General features: G+C 38.5%; 1 protein-coding gene across 7 annotated transcripts in view; it reads left to right on the top strand.

Annotated features, from left to right (window-relative positions):
- Positions 1-27,920, top strand: part of LOC123501140 (tetratricopeptide repeat protein 23-like) — a 325,403-nt gene that overhangs the window by 207,789 nt on the left and 89,694 nt on the right. For all 7 annotated transcript variants that reach the window (XR_006673573.1, XR_006673574.1, XM_045249726.1 and 4 more), the window contains exon 9: positions 13,964-14,147. Coding sequence is in view for 5 of the 7 variants with exons in the window: in XM_045249726.1 (XP_045105661.1) it covers positions 13,964-14,147 (184 nt within the window). In the remaining 2 variants the exon portion in view is untranslated. The remainder of the gene's footprint in view (positions 1-13,963; positions 14,148-27,920) is intronic.

The following is a 27,920-nucleotide window of genomic DNA, read 5'->3' as shown; positions in this document are numbered from 1 at the left end:
AGGAGGGCATAATAAACACTGATAAATAATATGAAGCTTATTTTGTTTTTAGTGTTATAAAAGCCATGTGAAAAATAGTTTTCTTGTTTCCATTTTTTTTCTAATACTACATGTAAAAAGTTTATCTTGCATTTTTTCCTTCAGGAGAACATAAAACTTTTCTGTAATAAATCATTGAAACAGATATCACAGTTAGACTTTCCTTGGCATGCTTCAATGGTTTTTGTATTGATTTAAAAAAAATTTTCCTAATAATATTTGGACAAATTGTAAAAAAAGTTGCCATTGGTGACCCTTTTGAATTAAACATAACATAACATAAATAATAAGATAACAAAGGGCCACCAGGGCCCATCTAGGTTATCCTGTATCAGTCGCACAGCGACCTCGTCATCAGTACTTAAAGATACACTTACAAGTACACAATACATTATATACTAATTCTAAATATTTGGCCCATTAACAGGGCTAAGTCCTGCAGCAAAATCCTCTACAATTTGTGGTCCCCATACATGGGGATTATGTCTTATTTAACTATAGTAAATTTCTTATAAAAACTATCATGCAGTGCTTTACATAATTATAAATCTAATAAATTTAAGTGCTTATCTAATCTGTTTTAAACATTGTCAAACTAGTGCTATTTACAACCGTCTCTGGCAATGCATTCCAGAAGTCTACCACTCTATGACTAAAGAAATATTTTCTTATATCTAACCTGCAGCCTTGCTTTCTAATCTTCCTGCCATGATTTCTAGTCCTATTTCCCTCCTCTAAGGTAAAGAAAGATCTCACATCTATGTAGTTTGTATCTGAGAACATTTTAAATAACTCTATCATATCCCTCTTATACATCTCCTCTCAAATGAAAACATGTTTAATTCCTTTAATCTATCTCTATACTCCAGGCGCTTTAATGCTGGTATCATCCTAGTTGCTCTTCTCTGAACTGCTTCTAACATGTTGATATCCTGCCTATAGTGGGGTGACCAGGCCTGTATGCAATACTCTAAATGGGGCCTAACATAGGAATTATATAAGCTACGCACCACTTCCTTACTTTTATAACTAACATTTCTATTTATAAAACCCAGGATCCTATTTGCCCTATTTCTTGCTTCTAAACATTGCTTTGAAAATTTCATAGTCCTGTCTATCACTACTCCTAAATCCTTTCCTTCCTCTACTGCCTCTAGCCAACATCCCTCCATCTCATAGTTAAAGTTTGTGTTGTCTTTACCTAAATGCATAACCTGACACTTATCAGAATTAAACTCCATCTGCCACCTGTCTGCCCATGCTATCAGCCTGTCCAGGTCTCGTTGTATTCTGTAATTGTCCTTTTCACCCTGTACTGCACATGCTATCTTAGTATCATCTGCAAACTTTGATACTTTGCTACTAATTCCTATATCTAAATCGTTAATGTACACCAAGAAAAGAAGAGGTCCTAGCACTGATCCTTGGGGTACCCCACTAACCACTTCCTTCCACTCAGACATTGCCCCATTTAATACTACTCTCTGTTTCCTATCAGAAAGCCATTCACTAATCCAATCAACTAACCTACCCCTATCCCATGTAGTCTCAATTTGTACACTAGCCTCCTATGCGGTACCTTATCAAACGCCTTGCTAAAATCTAGATATATAACATCTATGCTATTTCCATCATCTAACTCCTTGGTAATATATTCTAAGATATCGAGCAAATTTGTAAGACAGGACCTCCCTGATCTAAAGCCATGTTGGGTATCTCTAATTAATCTATTCTCATTTAAATGCTCCCAAATACTACCCTTAATGATTTTCTCTAGTATCTTACATACTATACTAGTTAAACTGATCGGTCTATAATTATTCGCATCATCCTTCCTACCTTTTTAAATATTGGAGTAACATTAGCTAACTTCCAGTCCTGAGGTATCTCAGCAAACCTAAGTGATCTTTCAAAGATTAACTTAAGTGCTTCAGAAATACTGTCTACACCCTCCCTAAGTACTCTGGCATGTAGCTCATCAGGACCACTGGCTTTCCTATCGTCTAGTTCAAGAATAAATTTCCTAATAATTCCCGGTTTTATATCAATATTTTCTAAAGCTCTTAAACTACTCGTCGCACTGTTTGTAACAGGATTTCCTATTCTTTCCTAGTAAATACTGAAGAAAATTGTTCATTCAATAATTCTACTATGTCTTCATTTTGATCCACTACTACACCATCTTTTCTGAGTGGTCCAATCCTATCCTTATTTCTTTTATCACTGACCTTGTAATAACTATATAATTTTTGGGATCTTTACTCCCAGCTCTAGCTAGTTTTATCTCTGCCTGCCTTTTACTTTTTTTATAACCTTACTCAAATCATCCCTGACCTGTCTGTACCTAATCAAATCTACATCTTCCCACTTTTCTGCAACTCTCTGTATGCCCTCTTCTTCTCTCTGATCTGGCTACCTATCTCATGAGTCCACCATAATGGCTTCCTGTTTCTCTGCCTTATATCTTTGTAAGGGATACACTGCATCACTATACCCTTTACTACAACCTTAAAAATATCCCACATCTCCTGTGCAGTTTTATTTCCAAAACTATCTTCCCAGTTTACCTCTCCTAATAACTGACGTAACCTACCATAATTGCCTTTCTGATAGTTTGGGACTCTAGTCTTATTCACTATATTATCCCTACTGGAATTAATGATAAATCTAATTATATGATGGTCACTGTTTGCTAAAGTCTCTCCTACCTCAACTTCCTTTAAACAATGCTCAATATTTGTTAGTACTATGTCTAAAACCTTCCTCCCCCTAGTAGGTTTATCTACCATCTGCACTAAATAGTTATCCTGAAAACTTTCCATAAACTTATTTTCACTAGCATCTCCTACCATCCTCTCCCAGTTTACTGACTTAAGATTAAAATCCCTAAGATAATTGTCTGACTAGTACACCCCTATTTATCTCATCTACCATAAGGTTGTCTACATCTGCTGACTGGTTAGGTGGCCTATAAAAGCTCCTACTCTAATAACCTTACTTTTGTTTACTCTAACATCCAGCCATAAGGACTCTACTCTGTTATCTACCTTAATACCATTAACCTGACTGGAAATGAAGGATTTTTTTACATAAATAACTACTCCTCCGCCTATCCTACCAATTCTCTGGTGTAAATACATAATGTATCCATCTACTTCATATTCTTTCCTATTTTCCCTAAACTTTTCCTCATTTACCCATGCCTCTGTGACACATACAACATCTAGGTCCTCCTCAACTATATAACTAGATAACTCGTCCTTCTTGTTCCTAAGACTCCTGGTATTTACATAAAAACATTTAAGTCCTGCTACCTTCCTAGATGCTGTCTCCTTATTTGGAATCCTAATCTTATTCTCTCCTATTTGCACCTGGAAATCTTTCCTAATCTTTTCACTATCTCTGTTTATCCTATCTAATTTATGTCTAGCATCTTTCTTCTGGAATGCATTTGCTACCTCACCCCCTACACTCCATCCCAACTCCCCCCTCCAGACATCCATTCAGCACATCCACACCCTTCCTACTCAGATGCACACCATCCCTAGCATACAAATCCCTTCGCCCATAGAACCTATCCCATACATCCACAAAGCTGACACCCACATCTTTACACATCCCTTTTACCCGAACATTCACACTAATGGCTCTAGACAACCATTCCCTGCTAACATACACACGAGGCAAGATTCCTGACACTACACACCTCCTACCACTCTCCCTTATCTTGCCTAACATTTCCCGAAATCTTGCCACTAACTCCTCCGACCCACCTGCTCTGACATCGTTCCCACCTACGTGCAAAACTACTACACCCTCCCTCTCCATCCCCCCAACCCTCTTCTGCACCTCCTCACTCACTGCCTACACACCTGCACCAGGCATACACACGTTCGTCCTCCTATCCCTGTCTTTCCCACAGAAAGTGCTATCTAAATACCTAACCTGAGAGTCACCCACCACACACACCTGAGGTGTGCTAGGCACAACCATCCTCCTCCTCTCCTCTACCCCCTTCTTTCTCCTTTCACTCACCACAACCACTTCATTCACTCCACTCTCACTCTCCCCCTCCCCCTCCAACAAACCGAACCTATTTTCACACTCAACAGGTTTAGTCCTATCCTCCCTAACTGTCTCCGCTTTCCTTCCCCTCGCAACCTGCCATCTCTGCCTATCCTGACTACTATCTTTCCCAGTCTGGCTCACCTGCTCCCTCTTCCCCACTCTGCTCTTCCTGACAGAGGGCCAAGCCACCCTGTCGCCCTCAGAAGGTCCAACCTTCGGCCTAACACTGATCTCCTGCTTAATTGTTTCCACTGCCTCCCCAAGCCTCTTAACCTCCTCCTTCAATTCAAAGATGAGAAGTTCGTTCGCACTTTTCCCCTCACTTAGCTTTCTGATTTCCTCTCGCAATTCTCGGTGCTCAAGAGAAAGAACTAAATTCTCGCTCTTGAGCCTACACACCATACACTCAGAAAAGTCAACGACCTTCCTGTCGTGCCCACACATCTCACACACAACAAACTCTCCCAATCCCACCTCAACACTCTCTTTCACGCACTCAATCACACTCTGATATACCTCAGTAGCTACCGCCATACTAATTTACAATATATTAACTCACGAACAAATAAAAATACTAGGTGACGGCGGGGTGGGGGAACCGCGGTGGTGGGAGGGCCTAAGTGAGGTCAACTAATCCTCTTTCAAGGTCAACTTGACGGTTACAAGCCTAGTCTCCTCGCTCTACAAAAATACTTTTAACTCACAAACACTGATTCTAACCACTATTTCACTCTAATCTAACACTTGCAGTACACACTTTCACTTCACTAACACTCAAAAGCACCACACACAGACACCAAGTACAAACACCACTCGCTAACTATAAAAACCACAGCCAGAAACGGAGCACACACACAACACGTCCACTCGCCACCACAGCTACTCGCAGAGTAGCATATATAAATAAACATAATTATGTAAAGAAACAAAACAGAATAGATAAAAAATATCTGCTATAAAAAGTAACTTTTTTTATGTTATGGCCTATAGTATCTGTAGGCATACTTGAAGAGTATATGTGGGAAGCGCTGTTAAGCTTTTGTCCATTAGTGGTGCAGGCAATTTTATTTATAGTGGTACCCATATTAGGGCCCATATTGTTAGAAATTAGTGTTCCACACAACTTAAGGGAAATTTAATAAAAAATAATGTGAATAAGAAATTTATAGGAGATACCGGTAAATAAAAGTAATCACCAGACTCTTACCCGGCAGTTATGGCTGGGAGCACTCACCCCCACATTTCAGTGTTTCAGCTGCCAATGAATAGCTAGCTAGCTACAGGACCTGCAACCTCTAAGCTTACATTAACAGCTAGAAACTTATCTGGCTTTCAATACGGTGGGAATATCGAGTCTGGTGGGATCAAGTTCTCCTGCACGTGGTAGCTTTTGCGTAATCAAGAGGACGAGCGGTGATGTTAACGCCTTGGCAGTTGGGACGAGAGTGTGCGCCAGCGCACTAGCCGACCCCAAAATGTTGCCAATGCTATCATCACGTTCGTTATCCCCCTTTGATTATCTTTTAAATATTATTTGCCCTTTTAATGGCTTAAATGTTTATTATAATTTTATTTTAATATATATAAATGGAATAACCCGAGGGAAGCAACGATTTGCCATCAGTGAATTAATTTATTTATCCTTTATTTTAAGGTTAATTCCAACACACTCCCCAGCAAAGATTGCAATTTTATTTTAAATTGCAATTATACTTATTATTTAATATTTGGGGTCATGTATGGTTATGGCAGATATAGTCACTCTGCACTATTCCCCGGAAATCCATATGGTGATTTGTTTAATTATTGTTAAATCCTCACTACGTCATGAAGTAGGGTGTAGTGTAGCATTTTTTGGGAAAATATATTTGAGAAAGGTACTCAAATATATTTTCTAACCTAAGACATAAAATTATTAACTTAATTCTAAACAAGACATTGAAATAAACAAATCATCCTCACCTTAGCAATATATCTTCACCCTTGAAGAGGATGTAACCTTTGTTTTCCTAAATATCCCCATAAAAATTGATTAAGTGTAGCATTTTTTAATATTAAACCCCAACTTAACCTAAATCTAACTTAATCTAACAACTTACAAGTAAGGCAGTTTATCCCTAAGCATCTTATTGAACTTTATGGCCGCGTGCCGCCTAGGTCTAGGGTTAACCTGACTATCAATGTCACGAGCTGGAGGCTTGTTGACGCCACCGTCCGACCCACTTCTATTCCCTTCCCTCCCCGTGTGAGTCATTGACACCTCCAATGGGTACAGGTTGGAAATAGAGTGGTATTCCACGGCGCCGTTTCCCTGCTTGACCTTGACTGTTCTTATTTTGGCATCATGACCAGCAATAAGTTTTATTATCCTTCCCAACATCCAGTAAGGTCTGGGTTTGTTGATGGTCTTAATGAGAACTACATCACCCACCCTTACCCTATTCTCCCAGTTACTCTGATACAAATTACGACTATGTTCTCTTAGGCTCAGCAGATATTCGTTGTACCACAGTCTTTTAAAATTGTCAAGGATCTCTTCCTGAACTACTAGAGTGTTCTCCAGTGTTTCCTGGTCATCCACCCATATGTTCTCATCATCCCTCAATACAATGGATGAATTGCTATGTAATTTTATAAATGAGTTGGGTGTTATGGACTCCAGGTCATCAGCACTGGATCTATAAGTTAGGGGCCTGGAGTTCATAGCTAGCTGAATATTCGAAATAGATGTTAGCAATTCAAAATAAGACAGCTTAGCCCTGCCAATTACCTTGTATAGGCAGTTCTTTAGGGTACGAATAAGTCGTTCCCAGGCGGAACCAATCCATGCAGAATATACAGGAATCTTAATGTGTTTAATCCTTCATTTCTCCAGTTCTTCCCTAAATTCTTCTGATTTGAGGGCATTTTCTAATACAAGACCCCTTTTAAAAATGATTTTGCATTATCAGAGTACATATGCTGGGGAATGGAGTGGGTGTTGCAGAACCATTGGAAGGTTAACAGAAAATTTTTGGTGGTCATATCTGATACTAGTTCAAAGTGAACAGCTCTTATATTCAAACAAGTAAAGATTAAAATATATACCTTCACTGCCTTGGCTGCCACTATATCTTGAACCCAAAAATGACCCGTATAATCCACTCCAACATGTTGGAAGGGTTTCACTAAATTCATGTGATGCTTAAGCATGTCTGTAAATTTTGGGTATTTAAATGCTAATGCATTGTATTTTTTACAAACTGTACAAGTTCCCAGTACACTCTTGACTGCCGCCCTACCCTTAGGGATCCAAAATCCTTGTTCCCTAATATAATTTAAGGTAGTGCCAATGCCTAAATGCTGCATTTTTAGATGACAGTCATTTATAATGAGAAGAGTAAGTCTGCTTTCCTTTGGCAAGACTATGGGATTGTATACATTATAATCAAAATACAAGCATTTGCTTATCCTGCATCTGGATCTTAAAATGCCTTTATTATCTAGGAATAAGTTAAGATTATTTACCAGAGGAGGTATTACTTTGTTATTATTAGTAGTATTGTTTTGGATAACAGCATTACTTAAAAATTCCAGTTCTTTTTGGAAATATTCCTTCTGAGCTGTTTTTATCCAGTACTCCCATGCCTTCATTTTAGGGTCACAGCCTTTAATCTTGCTCAGGAACTTGTACATATAAGAGGTGCACTTTATCAGCTTATTTATACTAGAGTACTTATTTATATTTAAAACTCTGGTGTTTACTTTAGCAGGCTGATGTGCACACAAAGTACTTATTAAGGGTTTCTGAGCAGGTGATATACTAAGCAAGGGATATTGTGGCCACTGTGTGAAATTATTAGACAACCACTGCGGACCTTCCAGCCAGAATTTCATCTTAGTTGTAAACTTACTATAAGTAAGCCCCTTTATTACCAGGTCTGCAGGGTTTTCGTCAGTAATTACATACTTATGATGGATGGGAGCATGGTACTTATTTATTATCTCCGTTTTTAAACTGGTGGCATCTAATATTCTGTTACGGAGGAACTTGGACTTGGTCTTCGTCTTCTTTGTCAACAGCCAGTTTGATACCACTTGGGCATCTACACAAATATTTATGAATCTAATTTGCATCCCCTTATAAGAGTCTAGAATTGATGGTATGCATTTTAGAGCCAAAATGACTCCCATGAGCTCCAAAGTAGGAATGCTATGCTGATTCTTGGCCTTAAGAGGTGCTAATTTGGATTTGGCAAATATAAAGGATCGCTGGTCATTATCATTTACAACATAAGCTACAAAGCCATATGCCTCAGCAGAACTATCACAAAAAATATGCAAGCCATACCCTGCATCCTCATTAAATGCCTGTCTACTAAAATTTAGTTGTGGTAATTGTTCTAAATCCTTACTCAGCTTTTTCATTTCAGTACATAGTTCATTATTTAATGTATCATCCCAGCCTATTTCAGACTTCCATATCTTTCGCATTAATATCTTCCCTCTTATTGTAACAGGGAGAGCAAAATTGATTGGGTCAAATAACTTTGAGGTCTGGGATAGCACCCTTCTTTTTGTGTTAGCTTGTGGGTCCAATTTACAATGGGCTATGCTTAGGGTGTCTTTATTAAAATTATACTTGTACCCCAAGACCTTTTCTTCCTCACAATTATGTTCCACAAGTCTTTCATCACGTGCCATCTGTTCTCTCAATTCTTGTGAATTGGAGTTCCATGATCTAAGCTCGAATCCTCCTTCTTTCATCCTTAAATAGGCCTGATCATAAATGTCATGCATTTCATTTACTTTATTACCAGTTACTATTAAATTATCTACATAAAAATTATTGGCCAGCATATAACTTACATTGTCATTAGGGAAGGAATTAGCATGATGTTGCATAACATAATGGAGTATGAAGGGAGAGGAAGTAAACCCCAAAACAATAGTTTTAAATCTATATGTTACTCTAACCCTTTGTTATCCTATTATTTATGTTATGTTGTTATGTTATGTTATATTTATCTTTTAATCCCTTAGCTTCTAGCTGTTTGATGGTTCTGTCCAATACCTTCAAGGCAATGGAATGATTTAATGGTACTGAATTTACTTTATGATCTTGCCAGGGTAATGATACATGATAGTGGCCATCTTGGAATTTAACATTATCTTTAAATTTATCTACTTGCTCTTGATCAACAGATGTTAATTCACTATTGTCAGTTTTTATACCCATGGATTCTAGACTGAACAAATTCTCAAGGCCGTTGTCTACCTCAGAGTCTGATAGAATATTCTCTAAAGGATTGAAATATGACTTAAAAAGGTCTAAAATGGCATTAACTGATGTTTTGACTTCATTGACTCCCCTTTGGCATTTATTCTGTAAAAGTTGTCTTACTACTTGCCCCTCTTGTTCATTAAGAAAATTATAAATGTTTCCAATAGGGGCAACTTTGTTATCCATCACAAGGCATGTCCCTCCTAAAATGTTATCTAAAGAAAGGGAGGGCATATACTGTATCACATCAATGCCCAGAAGCATATCTACTGTTATGGTATCTTGATCTATTTCACTATAAAATGGATCATCCAACAATTTGATTTTATTAGCTTTAAATTTAGAAATTACTTTGCTAATTCCTGGTACTTCCAATGTTATGTCAAAAGCATCGTCTACCAGCAAGGGTATGAAAAGTAACCTCCTGCCTATTTTGATCCCTGTAGACATTTGTTTGAATAATTTAGTATCCTGGCCCACATAAGTATTTATCTCACATTCAAGTTGAAATAACTTATTGATATCATGGCACAGATCTTTAAAGGCCCTTTGGGAGATATATGATCTCTTACTTCCTGTGTGTATAAGACATCTTACTACCTTTTCCTTCCTCCCACATTTCAGTGTTAAATTCATGGTGGGTAGCAATTTATTTGAGTCAAAGCTTCTCTGAGCTAGACACAAACTTACATTTGTCTTTAGCTCAGGTTGCTTTCTCTCTAAAGGACATAAGGCTGTGAAGTGTTCTTTAGAATTACAGCTCTTGCAGGCGAACCTAAGCTTCCCTTGTTTGCCGAAACAACTGTTTTCGTCATGACCAGCTCCTGCACATCTTGTGCAGAGCGTTAGTTCGTTCAGCCTATCAATTTTGTTCTTATATGTAGGGAATGCAGTACATTTTCCCAGAGTGTGTAAATCACTGCCACATAATTTACAAGCTGGTGGTTTACCGGCAGTCTTATAATTTTGGAAGGTGTTTTTAGCTGCTGGTTTAGATTCAAAGGTAGATTTAGTTTGGAGAGTCTTTTGAGGAGTCTTAATTTGGGTAGATTTGAGACCCGCAGGTTTAGATCTTGCAGGGTTAGTGCGACTTAGCAAGTTTAATACATGATGATAATTATCAAACAACTCAACCGAGGAAGGATAACTTGTCCTTAAATGATGAATGAATTCCTTCTTTACCAAACTAGGAAGTTTGTTGAATACCACATGACTAATCATTTTTAACTTGCACTATCCTCCTGTAGGAAATCTAAACCATGTTGTTGCAGCTCATAGACTTGTGCTTTAATCTCATTTATATAGACGCTTACTGATTGAAAGTCAGGATCATTTCCCCAAGAAGGAGTAACTTTCATAATGTTATTTATTGTTTGATCTATAATAAATTCCTTATCTGAAAATTCTTTCTTTAACAAGGAAATGGCTACCTCATAGTTATCATCAGTAATAGATAGATGTTTGACTACAGATAAAGCATAGTCTCTTAAGTAGCCAACTAGATAAGCTAACTTTGTGGATTTAGAAAGATTACTCTTGGTTCCAATAACCACATTAAATTGATTATAAAATGTGTTAAAGGCAAATTTGTCCTTTTCAGTGCCATTAAAAGAGCCACACTCTAAAGGAGGAAGTTTACTCTCACTTGTACTGACTTGTTTGAATAATTTTAAAAGGTCTTTACTAGAAGCTGAGTTCTTACTGTTATCATGCTTATCTTCATCCTTTAAAGGCTCAAATTGGCTACACCCAGCATTCACTTCCATAAAATATGAAGTTTGTTCATCAAGCTCACGGTTCAAGATACTTTCTTCAATGTCATTATCAACCATCAATTCATTTATCTGACCATCATGATCTTGAATGATGTTTTTTCTCTTTCTCAATCTCATTAAAACTGAGTTTATACAATGAAGTAGTCAACTTATCATCAGCATATTTCTGAAGGTGTTTCAAGTGCAAGGTAATTTTTCTTTTATGTACACCTCTCGATTTTCTCAAAGCAGATAATTTATCTGCAAATTTTGAGTCCATAATATTAGAAGTGGCCATGGTTATATACGATAACTACCAATGAATTATAAGGGAGGGCAGCTATCAAGAATGCACAGAGACACTAGTTAACTACTCGTAAGCCCAACGCCAAACTCATAATTTAAGCTTTACAATAACTACATCACCACTATAATTTAAAGTTAATAATACCTCGATAGTATCAACTAATCTGAGGATAACTACGCAATGTTCACGTGACATGGTGCTAAATTAATCAAAGATAAAAAAAATTACCACATAAAAACAGTCAAGGCCCAAAGCTGAACACACGCTTAACAAACGTTCATATCTTCATGAGTCACCCCCGAACATGAACCTTGCCAAATATTCTCATGAATAGATGACAATGAACTTTTGGAGAAGACTCATTTTCCTTGCTCCAAGGCAAACACAATGGCACCAATTATGCGTGCCTGATACTTGACCAGCCCTTCGTCTTTCAGGTGAACACCGTCACCAAAGTACTGGTGATGGTTTAGCTGATCATGTGACCACAACAGCACCATGTGATGCAATAGGCCACTATTTTTTATGGTCTTATTTAGATAGTTGTTAAGCACGTGCTGGTGCCAATTGAATTCCTCGAACACTGGTGTGCCATGCCTGTTATCGGAAAGACAGTACCTCGGCTCAATCTGAAGTGCTAGTTTGAGGCAATGAGGCAGGTGCTGGTTGAGCCGTTCATAAAAGGCCTTCATCTACTGTTTGATTTCTGAGTTAGTGTTGTGGACAGTGAGAGAGTTGCCACCAAAAATTATTACTACAATGTCAGGATTTACTTCAGCCAGGGCCTCAAACTCACCTGGTCTATTTAACACAAATTGGTAATCCTTACCTGAATGGTATCTGAAGTGGTAGTCAATTTCAACTCTCTCACTGCCAATCTCTATCTCTTTATCCCAATGGCAGTAATTGCACAAAGCACTCACAAAGGAATGACTGTAGAAGAGTACCTTCATGACTATCTATGCCAGAATTCCCTAATTCTTATGAATTAGGAAATTCTAACCACTAGTGAATGGAACACCGTATTGAAAATTAATGACCGTATTGAAAATTAACGACCATATTGAAAATTAACCGTATTGAAAATTAACGACCGTATTGAAAATTAACCGTATTGAAAATTAAATTGTGTTAGAAATTAGTGTTCCATACAACCTAAGGGGAATTTAATAAAAAAAAGTTCATGTGAATAAGAAATTTATAGGAGATACCGCTAAATAAAAGTAATCACCAGACTCTTACTCGGCAGTTATGGCTGGGAGCACTCACCCCCACATTTCAGTGTTCCAGCTGCCAATGAATAGCTAGCTAGCTACAAAACCTGCAACCTCTAAGCTAACATTAACAGCTAGAAACGTATCTGGCTTTCAATACGGTGGGAGTATCGAGTCTGACGGGATCAAGTTCTCCTGCATGTGGTAGCTTTTGCGTAGTCAAGAGGACGAGCGGTGATGTTAATGCCTTGGCAGTTGGGACGAGTGTGTGCGCCAGCGCACTAGCCGACCCCAAAATGTTGCCAAGCTTTATCATCACGCTCGTTATCCCCTTTGATTATCTTTTAAATATTATTTGCCCTTTTAATGGCTTAAATGTTTATTATAATTTTATTTTAATATATATAAATGGAATAACCTGAGGGAAGCAACGATTTACCATCAATAAATCAATTTAATTCCAACAATATCACCACCCATGTGCATCTTTGGTGTAACTACCTAGAACCTGGGTATCATGGTGACATGTAGGTAAGTTTAAACCACTTGACAAATTGCATAACTTTAAAGCGGTATGTGGTGGAATTCGAACCTACTCGTAGACGTCTGCCTGATCTCACACTCACCACCTTATCCACTATGCCACTGCCTCCCTAACTGAAATTCTTTTTTCTTATACATGTAAGAAAACTATATTATCTTGCATTTTTCCTTCAGAATAACATAAAACTTATCTATAACAAATAATTGAAATCTGAGATATCACAATTGGACTTTCTTTGATAAGCTTCAATCATTTTCTTTATTAATTTTTTCATAATCTCATAATTTTCCTGATATCTTCTTTATTATCTTATCTTTTCTCTTCTGTTGAACTAAATTGACCATAAAACTGTGATCCATTGATTTTTAAACTATGCAAAATGAAGAGACAAAGATATATAAACAAATTTAGGAAAGAAAAATATAGTACAGTATAGAGACGCACTTGAATACTGACAAATAGACTATGTCCACTTGAGGGTCGTATTGCAGAGAAGTCATAGAATTTTCATGGTATGCAATATGACCGACTGGTGGGCAAACACTTTGAGGTTGCCAGTGCGTTTGGGTGTTCTTCCAGACAAAACTCTGCTCTTCTCATTTCACTGGCTTGACCAGCACTGACTTGACAACAATTTATTTGTATGGCAGCACGGGAGAGCTCGCCATGCTGCCAAGCGCAGGGAATGTGTTAAATAATAGCCAGCTTAAAAGATTTTTATTCATCTTTTTGCCTTAAGACAGACTGTAAATCACACATATCCTGTATTTCCAGCAATCGTCCTGGCAGTGTAGCAGAGTGTGAGGCACGTGGCCTTTTGTTAGAACATCGGCTCCATCTGCGCTGCATAGAAACTCAAGAAGCCTTAAGGGAATTGCACAAACTTGGCCTCCTCTTCTCTCGCCTACATGGAGAGCACAGCCCTCGCACAGCTGCAATTCATAACATGACTGTTCAGGTATTCTCATCTTTGTTTCTATTTTTTTCTATTACTTCTGAATATTTTCTTTTTTTAAAGCTGGTAATATTTTCTTATTGCTACTTACATTATCTCCCTACATTTAAAGGGGAAAAATAAGGAGGATCCATTAAACTACAGACCAGTGTCATTGACTAGTGTAATAGCAAAAATATGTGAAAGTATAATAAAGAAGAAATGTATGGAATATCTGGAGAAGAAGGGCATGTTGACAGATAGACAGTATGGATTCAGAAGAGGAAGATCATGTGTCACAAATTTAATAAGCTTTTACCCAAGAGTGGTTGACATAGTGCAAGAATGGGATGGATGGGTGGACTGCACATACCTAGATCTAAAGAAGGCATTTGACAAGATCCCACACAAAAGGTTACTGTGGAAACTTGAACAAAATAGAGGACTAAAAGGGAGGACTTCTGAAATGGATGGCTGACCTTTTAAAAGGCAGAGAAATGAGAACAATTATAAGAGATGAAAAATCGGCTTGGAAGAGAGTCTAAGTGGAGTCTCGCAGGAGTCGGTATTAGCACCAATAATGTTTTCAGTATATGTGAACGAGATATACCAGAAAATATAGACAGTTACATTAGTCTGTTTGCAAATTATGCTAAATTAATGAAGAGGGTGAATTAAAAAGAAGATTGTGAGGCACTACAACAAGACTTGGATAAAACAGAGGAATGGTCACTCACATGGGAAATGGAATTTAATAAAAAAAAGTGCTGTGTATTAGAATTTGGAATGAGCAGAAGAAGGCTGAAAGAAGTCTACTCAATGGAGAATATAGCAATTAAGTAGAAATCTGAAGAAAAAGACTTAGGAGTAACTATTGTGGATAACTTGTCATCAGAAAAGCACATAAATAGAATTATAGGAAATGCCTATGAATTTTTTAGAAATATAAAGGTGGCATTCACTTACATAGACGAAGGTATGATAAAAAAAATTGTTAACGACTGTAATATGCTCAAGATTAGAATATGCAGCTACAGTATGGCCACTGAACAAAAAAAAAAAAAAAACATAAAGAAACTAAAGAGAATACAGAGGGCAGGAACAAAGCTTCCCCCAAGTGAAAAAAGGCAACAAAAATTGATGAAGTACACGAGACTTACTGTAGGTTAGTTGAAATGTGCTTCTAATTTTACGAAGCAAATTACGTCTGCTGATGGAAGCTTTCACATGAGATACGCCACGTCATCCCACGCTGCCAGACTTTAAAGTGTACGACAATTCACATGATCAAAATTTTCTTCACCAATACCGTGGTTAGTGTTGTTCATTTCACGTCATTTCATACAATTATGGGTGGGAGAGGAGGGCATGTGAAAGCTTCCTTCAGCAGATGTGATTTGCTTCGTAAAATTAGAAGCACATTTCAACTAACCTAGGGTAAGTCTCGTGTACTTCATCAATTTTACTACAGCAAATCACTTTTCTGCTGAAGTACACTTTCCCATGAGGTTTTAAAGCCATGTGGATGTCGTACCTTAATATTGTTATTTTTCATATTTCTTCTTTATTACGTTAAGAATCCGTGCTTTTAGCTGGTTAAATAAAACTTTGAATAATATGTAGTGTTTATTGAGAAATTATAAACTGATGACACCCGAACTATTTTGTGGCACCTTTAACAATTAACTAACTATTCTAATACTGCTTCTTAGAAGGGATCAGTATCTTGGGTTATGGTTTTATCATAATATTTGGCAAATGTTGCCTCCCTAGCCCAGCCAGCCTTTACCATGATGTGGGCAACTGGCACTGCCATTGCCTTGGCCTTTGATGCTGCAGCTGTGCAAACACTTCTGGCAGTAAATTTTATAGTATCCACACCAGACCTGTGAAGGACTGACTTGATCCACCTAGAAATTGTGTCTTTAGAGGCATTTTTATGTGATTTAATGAAACTAATGAGCAATTTGCTCTCCTCTTCAACATTACTTCTTATATGCTTAGTTCTACTGATATACATTTTCAAAGTTCAAATACACACAAATTTTTATCCTTTTCATAAGCTTTCACTTTGATAAACTGAACATTGAAATTTGGTCTGCACTGCTTAATATTGCCTGCTAACCACATACATATAAAATCCTTGCCTATGATGATATTCTTTAAAAGTAACAAGTGTAGAGTTTGCACTTTGGCTGCTTGCGTAAGTGCCAACAACATAACTAATTTCAAAGTTAAATCTATCAAGGAAAGAGAATGTAAAGGGCTCATGCCTCTTAATTTTTCTAAAACTGGCTTGACATCCCAAGTTTCAACATACCTGTGTTTAGCTGGGCGTAGATTGAATACTCCCTTTAGCAACCTGATGACGAGAGAGTGGTCCCCTGCCCTGCGGTCATCCACCACTATCCCTAGTGAGAAGAGAGCTGCCCTTGCAGTGTTGATACATTCATACCCGACACCTCTGCGAGAAGTTTCAGATAAGAAATTGATGATTTGTTCTACAGTGGGAGTAAAGGGATCAACTTCCCATTGACTACAAAATTGTGTCCATATTTTAAGATGCAGTCTGTATTGCTTTTCTGTTCCTGGTTTCCAGGACGCTATGATGAGTTCTGTACCTGCTTCAGAAATTCCTTACTCTCGCATTCTTTCCCTGACAGTAGACAGGCCATCAACATTGTGTGTTTCATGATGGGATGCTCTTCTGATGACAGGGGCAGCCTTAATACGTTCTTCTTCCTTGTTATGTGGCGAGGTTTCCTGATGAGCATTCTCACTAACATTCCCATCCAGGACTGGGATGTCCATAGTGGCACAACCATCCATCCTTTTGCCTTTTCTGCCTGAACCTTCTGCAGACACCTGGCAATCAAGGAAAAGGGTGGAAACATGTAAATCAACTCAAACTGTGCCCAATTTATTGAGAATGCATCAAAATGTTCAGCTTCAGGGTCTGGTTTCCATGAACAATACCTTTTCACCTGTTTGTTAAGTCTGGATGCAAATAAATCAATGCTTGGTAGTCCAAAAATTTTGCAGATATCCCCAAAAATGTTTTCATCCAGTTTCCAATCATGTTTATCATTAAATTTGCGAGATGCTGTATCAGCCAAGAAGTTTGTGAGAACATATAACTCATGCTTTGTGCTCTACACACCATTCCCATATGTTAATGTAGATATCATTACAGATCTCAGATTTTATGCCACCCATTTCATTAACATAGTTCACTGCTGTGGTGTTGTCACAAAATATTTTTATGTTCTTCCCCTGAATTTGTTGTTCAAATGATTTCAGGGAAAAAAGGATGACTTTGAGTTCTAGTGCATTTGTCGTGATCCGAGCTGTTGCACGACGTTGCACAAATTGTCTAGCTACTGGCTATAAATAGTCAAAGGTTTTTTCTATCTTTAATTAACAAAACTAATATCTATACATAAGGTGTTCGATACGGCCGACAAGTAACAATCACAACTCTTTCTGTTGCCTTCTCCACTGCAATGATTACAAATTCTCTTACAAACATCCTTAAGAATTGCATTAATCTCGTAGATATTCTCGCATCAAAACGGATTTCACTTCAAACATCATCCACTATATCTTCATAACGTATTACAACATCTGAACCCGGTGCTTTATTTCTCCGTAAATCTCATACGTAGTACGTACAATATTACCCCTTTTTCCCAGCTACCCGTATATAAGGATGACCTTTACTTGGTACATGAATGCAAGCAACCACATGACGTACCACCAAATATATTACCATACACATATAATTACCAGACTCCGTTCAACAAAATGACAACGTAACACCACCGAAATATAATGACAAATATTGATGTCTCCACACAAGTGACTTCCCTCAAATAATCTCTTTCTCTTGGTACCCATACATGGAACCACGTTAACTTCGTACACAATTACACACTAGTAAATATGTTATGTAACTTATTCGTCAGAGCAACACACATGCACATACGTAGGTAGCCGTATACAAATTCCCTTACTCATAGATGAAAAGCAAGTATATAACGACGTCATTATGAACCAAAGTACAACCACATAAACCATAATAAACTAATACCACATAATACCTAAACCTCCTATCATGCTTCTTCCTCCATTCTAATTTACCTCAAAAGACTGCATTGCAACTTATAAGCTCCACTTACTGGTTATATATGAAGTACAAACGCCGCCTCAGCTATGCAGCCGAGGGTGGCCCGCTTAGAGCCGCGGTTGTCCTCTCTGCTTCCTCTCTCTCTCTCTCTCTCTCTCCTTCAACCTCTACAATTTCCTTCAGGAACTTATGGGGCGTGTCTTGACCCACACAACACGCCCCTCAGAATGTACCATTCACCAATCAAGTACAAGCTCAAATGAACTCCACGTGTGGTACGAACAACATCCAAGACGACAACACTACCACCGGATGTTTACATGACCTTTTGACCCTCCTGCCCTTCCTAATCTCTTTTATGGCTGGATACGGTTACACACCCCATACTGGCGAACTAGCATACTTCCATATATCTTTATTTCTTGTTTCTTATATTTTTCATATTTCACTTATGATGTGCGCATCTGACACATTAATATGTAATTCTCTCTCTTCTGGCAACCACCTGCCATTTGCTGTTTGGTGGTTAAGGTAGCAGCCCCAACCTAAGTTTGAAGCATCAGTGTACATCTCAATTTTAGTACTTGCCCTGAAAATTTTCCTATTTTCACCTGCCACATGAATTACCCACCAATTCAAATCTGTTTTCATTTTTTCTGTAATTTCCATCCATTTCTCTAAGTTGCCTCTTTCTTTTGCTAAAGCTACAATTTTTGCCCTTTCTAACTTTCTGTAATGTAACTTACCCATTTCAAGTGCTGGGATTGCAGCGACCAAAATGCCTATTACTCTAGCTGCACAGGGGTTCTCAACCTGGGGTACGACGTGTACCCCAGGGGTACGTGAGAGGAATTTTTGGGATACGTGGCAAGTTTCTCAAAATGCTTCAGTTTTCAATAGCTGCAAATTTGTTTGTAGTATACAATGTGGCCTACATGTGCTTACCTGGATATGTCCTACACTAGAACCAAGACACGTTAACAACGTTAACAAGAAAACTCTTGGAGTTATATCACTTGAAAGAAAGCTCTCTTGGATTACAGTTGCCACACAACCTTGCAAACCTATAATATTTATTATTTTATACGTTATTCACACACACAGTGACTTATCTATCACTGTTATTAGTTACAAGTTGCAACTAGCTGCAAGCAACACTAGTTCACTGCCATAATGATCGAAAATTGTCTGATATAGTTCCTTTTTGGTAAATGTATTGCATGTTAGTCACATATAGTGTTTCCCTGTGAGGTACCAGTTCCTATCGACACTACCTCATAGAAACATACTAATATTAATTAAAAATTTTGTCTGCTCCACATATATAACACAATTTAAATTTAATAAACTAAGTCAATAAACCATGCATTTATTGTTACCCTTCCTGACGCTGCATTGTGGGAAAGGGGTACGTGATCAATACTGAAAGACTTCGAGGGGTACATAAGATTAAAAAGGTTGAGAACCCCTGCTCTAGCAACTTCCCTGATTTTGTCTTTCTTTTTGTTCATTAATTGTTTACAACTATTTACAAGGCTAATTATTCTGTGCTCTGGTAGCGTAACTGTCATGGTCTCTGAGTTGATGATATTACCCAAATATTCAATTCTTTTGGTGGGTTGTAACACAGACTTTTCTTCATTGATGCAGAAGCCCATTTTGCTTAAGACCTGTATTGTGCTTTAAATGCATTCCTTGCAACCTAACCATGAACTGCTGCACTTGAGAGTGTCATCAATAGAGCTGGTGATAGTGTATCCCTTCTCTTTCAACTTAGCAAAAATGGGCTTCATTAACTTCGTAAACAGCCGAGGGCCATCAGAAATACCATTGGGAAAGACATGTGAACTGGTAAATTTTCCCCTGCCATTTAAAACAAAGATATTTTTGTTGCTTATCCACTATTTTCACTGAATAGTATGCATGCCTTAAATCAACTGAAGCCATGTAGTCATTATTATTGATGAACCTAAATGCTTGCTCAAAGTTTTCCATCTTAAAATGTTTATATGTAATATGCTTGTTTAGCTTCTCTAAATTGAGGACCATTCTATATTCTCCATTCTTTTTCTTTCTCAGATAAATAGGGGATATAAACTGCTCATTCTGTCTATGAGTTTCTGTGATCACTTTAAGCTCTAGCAATTTAGTAATTTCTTGAGATAAAATTCTTTGTTCTTGAATGCTAAACACATATTCAATTTCTTCATGAAATAAGTGCTCAATGTTGTTTACATCAATATCAAGATGACAATTTGCAACAATATCTAAAATAAATGGATCACTTGTGATCTTATGCCATTCATGCACAAACTTATGAAGTCTACCTGCTTCTACACCTGAGGGTGTAGACAGTATTTCTGAAGCACTTAAGTTAATCTTTGAAAGATCACTTAGGTTTGCTGAGATACCTCAGGACTGGAAGTTAGCTAATGTTACTCCAATATTTAAAAAAGGTAGGAAGGATGATGCGAATAATTATAGACCGATCAGTTTAACTAGTATAGTATGTAAGATACTAGAGAAAATCATTAAGGGTAGTATTTGGGAGCATTTAAATGAGAATAGATTAATTAGAGATACCCAACATGGCTTTAGATCAGGGAGGTCCTGTCTTACAAATTTGCTCGATATCTTAGAATATATTACCAAGGAGTTAGATGATGGAAATAGCATAGATGTTATATATCTAGATTTTAGCAAGGCATTTGATAAGGTACCGCATAGGAGGCTAGTGTACAAATTGAGACTACATGGGATAGGGGGTAGGTTAGTTGATTGGATTAGTGAATGGCTTTCTGATAGGAAACAGAGAGTAGTATTAAATGGGGCAATGTCTGAGTGGAAGGAAGTGGTTAGTGGGGTACCCCAAGGATCAGTGCTAGGACCTCTTCTTTTCTTGGTGTACATTAACGATTTAGATATAGGAATTAGTAGCAAAGTATCAAAGTTTGCAGATGATACTAAGATAGCATGTGCAGTACAGGGTGAAAAGGACAATTACAGAATACAACGAAACCTGGACAGGCTGATAGCATGGGCAGACAGGTGGCAGATGGAGTTTAATTCTAAAAGTGTCAGGTTATGCATTTAGGTAAAGACAACACAAACTTTAGCTATGAGATGGAGGGATGTTGGCTAGAGGCAGTAGAGGAGGAAAGGATTTAGGAGTAGTGATAGACAGAACTATGAAATTTTCAAAGCAATGTTTAGAAGCAAGAAATAGGGCAAATAGGATCCTGGGTTTTATAAATAGAAATGTTAGTTATAAAAGTAAGGAAGTGGTGCGTAGCTTATATAATTCCTATGTTAGGCCCCATTTAGAGTATTGCATACAGGCCTGGTCACCCCATTATAGGCAGGATATCAACATGTTAGAAGCAGTTCAGAGAAGAGCAACTAGGATGATACCAGCATTAAAGCGCCTGGAGTATAGAGATAGATTAAAGGAATTAAACATGTTTTCATTTGAGAGGAGATGTATAAGAGGGGATATGATAGAGTTATTTAAAATGTTTTCAGATACGAACTACATAGATGTGAGATCTTTCTTTACCTTAGAGGAGGAAATAGGACTAGAAATCATGGCAGGAAGATTAGAAAGCAAGGCTGCAGGTTAGATATAAGAAAATATTTCTTTAGTCATAGAGTGGTAGACTTCTGGAATGCATTGCCAGAGACGGTTGTAAATAGCACTAGTTTGACAATGTTTAAAAACAGATTAGATAAGCACTTAAATTTATTAGATTTATGATTATGTATAGCACTGCATGATAGTTTTTATAAGAAATTTACTATAGTTAAACAAGACATGATCCCCAAGTATGGGGACCACAAATTGTAGAGGATTTCGCTGCAGGACTTACCCCTGTTAATGGGCCAAATATTTAGAATTAGTATATAATGTATTGTGTACTTGTAAGTGTATCTTTAAGTACTGATGACGAGGTCGCTGTGCGACAGATACAGGATAACCTAGATGGGCCCTGGTGGCCCTTTGTTATCCTATTATTTATGTTATGTTATGTTCAAATTTGTGGCTTACCTGAGTTATTGCTGGGGATTGCAGTGTCCCTGGCCTCGGGGGGTTTTTGGCTCATTTTCCTGCCTGTAGAAGGACTGCCTTGTGAAGCTAGCCCTGCAGTGCCCGTAGGGGTGGAATCTGGATGAGAAGCCCCTATAAGGATTTCTCCCAAAAGATCCTCTTGCTTTTGTCCCATCGAACTTGCCAGCGGCAGATTTCCATGATGAGAAAGACTTCTTTGGCGCAATCTTGTTCCTGAGCTTTTCAGACTCCTCAATCTGTCCTGCTGACTGCGAGACATTGTCACCAAACAGATACCACGTCATGGGTACCTTATCTGAACACAAGTGAGTGTATTTGGGATTTGTTTACCGCTTGATGATGAATCGCCTGGCCAAGTTATTACGGTGGTTGGCATTCCCAAGTAAAGCAAGAGCTCCATTTATCATACCCACTTCCTGGGCAACCCCTGCGTGACCTTCATCTTGTGCAATTTTGTCTAGAACAGTGAGAGACTTTATGATGATAGTGGCAGCCATCAGAATGTCCTTGCTGACCTCTTTCGTACTAGAATCAGTCTTTTTTGCTTTAATCGTGAGAGCATCAAAGATCTGTGCATTGCAGATGACACGGGTTAGCGCATGGCAGTTGCCGGGCCTCTTGGTAACCTCATCCTCCACAATCTGCTTGTATTCTTCTTCACGCATGCTATGGTCAAATAGATAATACACCATATCAGCCACTGGCAGCTCCATATCTTCCGAAATGTCTTCCAAAGACCCGTATGTTTTTGCACTATGCAGGAGTGTGCTGCCAATATTTGGTTCATCGTGAATTTCACCATCTTCATCCTCATCACTACCAGCATTAAAACCAGAGAAGCCAGCTGTAGAATCCGTAAGTACTGACTGTGTTGAAAGAGGACTTGCTACCACACGTTCGTGGCGATTTGAAGCGTTGTTTCTGGTGTTGGCGTCACCTTGACTCCCCTCACGGCCTCTTGGGGCTGCATCGGCACCCAACATGCCTTGCTGCCCGTCGTAGGCAGACTTACCCTTGTCCTTCTTCAATTCATTGATTTCATCACATAGCTCAGATATAGCCTCAAACATTATTGCCCAAGGAGGGGAGTTAGCATCATCCAGTGAGGTACAGGGTGTGGGAGGAGGTGGCACCTGCTGCCCTTGTTGCCCTGAAGGCTGGCATTCCTGTCTTCGATCATCCCTCATGGCAGAGGTATGGCTGCGTATCGAGCTCTCTCGGTGTGAAAAAGAGCTCCTGTGCTTAGTTCTTTCAGAAGAACTACTTGAACTTCCTCCGTAAGAGGATCTGTCTGGACAGCCTGAGATTACCGAAGCAACTGGTGGCGTGGGGTGACCTGGCTTATCTCATGGGAAAGCGTACTTCAGCAGAAAAGTGATTTGCTGTAGTAAAATTGGCTAAGTGTAGATATGGAGACGGGGCCACACGAGCATAAAGCACAGGCCCTGTAAAACTACAACTAGGTAAATACACACACACACACACACACACACACACACACACACACACACACACACACACACACACGACATATGAGGAGAGACTAAAGGCTATGGATCTACCAACCTTGGAACAAAGAAGGGAGAGAGGAGACCTGATACAAGTCTGTAAATTGATCAACGGAATGGACCAAGTGGATAATGAGAAACTGATCCTGAGAGAAGAATAACACACACACACACACACACACACACACACACACACGGGACATCGTCGATGGCGGAGGTGGTCGCTGAGCTCAGAGCAATCATCTATAATTCTACAGTTACCTAAGAGTAACCAAGGTGGGAAAGGAGCTGGTAATGTTTGTCCCGTCTCCATATAGTCATGTTAACTGTTGATTAGCAAAATAATGTCCAGTGAAGGTAAATATAAACTGTAGCCTGCGTTTGAGCCATCAGCTGGTTTGTTTACGTCTGCGCAACATGGCGGCCGTGAACTCGAAAGAGGAATCAGACTTCACAGGGTTTCAAGGAATAATGGAGAAGAGCGCTTATGTGAAGAAAATTCTGGAGTTAGAAGGTAAAATTGAAAAACTGTTTGAAAAGTATGAGGGCCTGGAAACGAGTTATGACAATGTAAAGAGACTGTGCCGATATGAAGAAGGAAAATGCAGCACTGAAAGAGGAAGTTAAGCTAATTAAAGTGAATTGCGAAAAATGTGGAGAATCTCTAGGAAAAGTGATGGAGAAGCAGGCTGAATGGAAAAAAGTCAGGAAGTGGAAAGAAAGGAGGTAAATTACAAAGTTGCAAGTCTGGAAAAGGAAATCAAAGAGTCAGGGAGAAAACTTTGGGCCTTGCTGAAATTATAGATCAACAGATCATAGAAGAGAAGATAGCTGAGAAAGTGGTGAAGGTTATTAAGTCAAATGAGACATTGGTGAGGAAACTGTAGACAAAAAGAGATGTGTGGTGATATTTGGTGTGGAGGAGGATAAGACACCGAGTAAAATGGAGAGAGAAAAACATAAAAAGGTGATAAATAATATCATTAATGTGGTGCAAGAGGAGGAAAAGACCTAGTACAAGAAATAGAGGACTTCCATAGAATTGGAAAGTTCACAAGAGAAGGTATGAGGCCAATAAGAATCAAACTTAAGTCACAAAAGGATGTAGATGAATTGGTGGAGAAGTCATGGAGGCTAGCCCAGCAGGAAACAACAAGGAAGATTTGGTTGAGAAGAGATCTCGGTGAAAAGGAAGAGAAATGTTAAATGAGTTGAGAAAGGAGGCTTTGAAAAAAATGAAGAGAGGACAGAAGAAGAGAAGAAAGAGTTTTCTGGAGAATCTTGGATATGAGACTGAGGAAGTGGTTCATAACCCAGAAAAGTACAGCAAGAAAGGACTAAAGAAACTTACATATGAGCGAAATGTAATGTATTCCAACATAAATGGAGTGATATCGGGGATTTTAGAACTCAACGATTACTTGAGGACAAGAACCCAGATATTGTGGGTCTTACTGAAACAAAACTGAGAGAGGAGAAGACCTGATGAAGGTTGGAGAAGGAAATATAACGTTTGGAAAAGAAATAGAGTAGGTAAGATGGGAGGAGGAGTGATGTTGCTGGTTAAAAAAGATATAAAGGTGGATCAAGTGAAAAAAGGTATGGGAAAGGCAGAAGTGCTAAAGATCAGAGCAGAAACTAATGAAGGAAAAAGAGGCACTACATAGTGGTGTACGTACCACCTAAGACAAATGCATGGTCAGTACAGGAATATGAAGAAATGATAAGTGATACAGGAACATGTCTGGAAGAAATGTTGGGTGGCTGTGAACGAACTATAATGATGGGAGATTTTAATTGTAAAGAGGTGTGTTGGGAGGACTGGTCAATGGAAGGATCAGAGACAACATGGGAAATACACTATTGACACTGGCAATGGAAAATGTGTTAACTCAGTGGGTCAAAGAAGATACTAGGTTTGGAGGAGAGGAGCATCGTCAAGACTGGACTTGGTCTTTAGTACAGAGCCAATGGTCATTGAGGAGATGAGGGTGGAGTGCCCTTTAGCAAAGAGTGATCATGCAGTTTTGGAGTTCAAGGTGATAGACGAAGAGAAATCTAGAAGAAATGAAGAATATAAAGTGGGAAGATGGAATTATGCCAAGACAGATTTTGGAAACCTAAAGAAATTCTTTCAAGAGACAAATTGGATGAAATTCAAGAGTGCTAAGGAGCAAATGAAAAGTGGAAGGAATTTATAAAAATATACAAAGAAGGTGAGAAAAATTTGTACCAATAAGACAACATAGAGAAGTTGGAAAGCAGGACTGGTTTAACGATAGATGTGAAAAGGCTAGAACAAGAAAAGAGGATGCATGGAAGAGGTGGAGAAGGAAAAGACGGATTAAGCAGTGGGAAAGTTACAAAAGAGCAAGAAATGAATATGTGTTGATTAGAAGAGAAGAAAGAAAGAAACAAGAAAAGGATATAATTGATAAATGTAAAGACCAACCAAGGCTTTTTTACAGACATGTGAACAACAACATCAAAAATAGAGAAAGTATTGAAAGTTTAGAAGTAAATGGAGTATACAGTGAAGATCCCAGGAAATGGCAGAGGCTATGAATGGATGCTTTCGGAAGGTATTCACAAAGGAGACTGCTTTTGACAAACCACTGGTAATGGAACAGAAAGGGATTATGAAGGAGTTTCAAGTAACGGTGGAGGAGATCAAGAACATGATGGGGAGTTTAGAAGTGAGAAAAGCTGTGGGACCTGATGGGGTATCAGGATGGATTTTAAGAGAATGCAGGAGCAATTGGCAGAAAAAGTTTGTGAAGTAATTGATGCCTCATTAAGGGAAGGCGTAGTGCCCCAAGACTGGAAAAGAGCTAACATTGTCCCAATCTATAAATCAGGTAACAAGAGACCCATTGAACTATAGACCAGTGTCACTTACAAGTGTGGTAGCTAAGATGTGTGAGAGGGTGGTGAAGACTAGATGGACAGACTTCTTGGAGAAAAATGACATACTTTGTGAGTGTCAATTTGGTTTTAGGAAAGGGCGTTCATGCACGACAAACCTGATATGTTACTATTCGAGGGTGATAGATGTAATACAGGAAAGAGATGGTTGGGCTGATGGAATATATCTGGATTTAAAAAAGGCCTTTGATAAGGTACCACACCAGAGACTGATCTGGAAACTTGAAATGGTAGGAGGAGTGCATGGCAGTTTACTAAAATGGATGGAAGACTTTTGGTAGGAAGAGAAATGAGAACAATAATTAAGGACAGACCATCAGAATGGGGATTGGTGGAGAGTGGAGTTCCACAGGGATCAGTGTTGGCACCAGTAATGTTCGCAGTCTACATAAATGACATGGTGGATGGGGTGTCCAGTTATGTGAGCCTATTTGCAGACGATGCAAAATTGTTACGAAAAGTGAGATGTGACAAAGATTGCGAACTACTCCAGGAAGACTTGGACAGAATATGGAAATGGAGCTGTACATGGCAAATGGAGTTCAACACGACAAAATGCAAGAAAATAGAGTTTGGCAAGAGTGAAAGAAGAATCAGGAGTATGTACAAGATAGGAAATGAAGACATAAAACCAGTCATGAAGAAAAAGACCTTGGGGTGACAATTACCAATGACCTATCGCCAGAGAGACATATAAACAAAATAATTGGAGAAGTATTGAACTTATTGAGGAACATAAGAGTGGCGTTCGTATATCTAGATGAAGAAATGATGAAGAAAATAATTACTGCAATGATAAGACCGAGGCTTGAATATGCAACAATACAGTGGGCTCGAACTTAAAGAAACACATAAGGAAACTAGAGAAAGTACAGAGGGCTGCAACGAAAATGGTGCCTGACTTAAGAGATTTGACTTATGAAGACAGACTGAAAAGAATGCAACTTCCAACCCTGGAAAACAGAAGAAAGGGGGAGACCTGATAGCAATATACAGAGTGATGATTGGCATGGAAAAATGGATAGGGAAGATCTGTGTATGTGGAATGGAAGAATGTCGAGAGGGCATGGGAAAAAACTAAAATGGCCACTTATAGGAGAGATGTGAAAAATATAGCTTCCCTCATAGAAGGGTGGAAGCATGGAATAGTTTAGACGTGGAAGTGGTCAACG

Source organism: Portunus trituberculatus, chromosome 8, assembly GCF_017591435.1.
Source record: "Portunus trituberculatus isolate SZX2019 chromosome 8, ASM1759143v1, whole genome shotgun sequence".
In the NCBI taxonomy this organism is placed as follows: Eukaryota; Metazoa; Arthropoda; class Malacostraca; order Decapoda; family Portunidae; genus Portunus; species Portunus trituberculatus.
The sequence above is the reverse complement of the archived record's forward strand: the minus strand, read 5'-3'. Positions and strand labels throughout refer to the sequence as shown.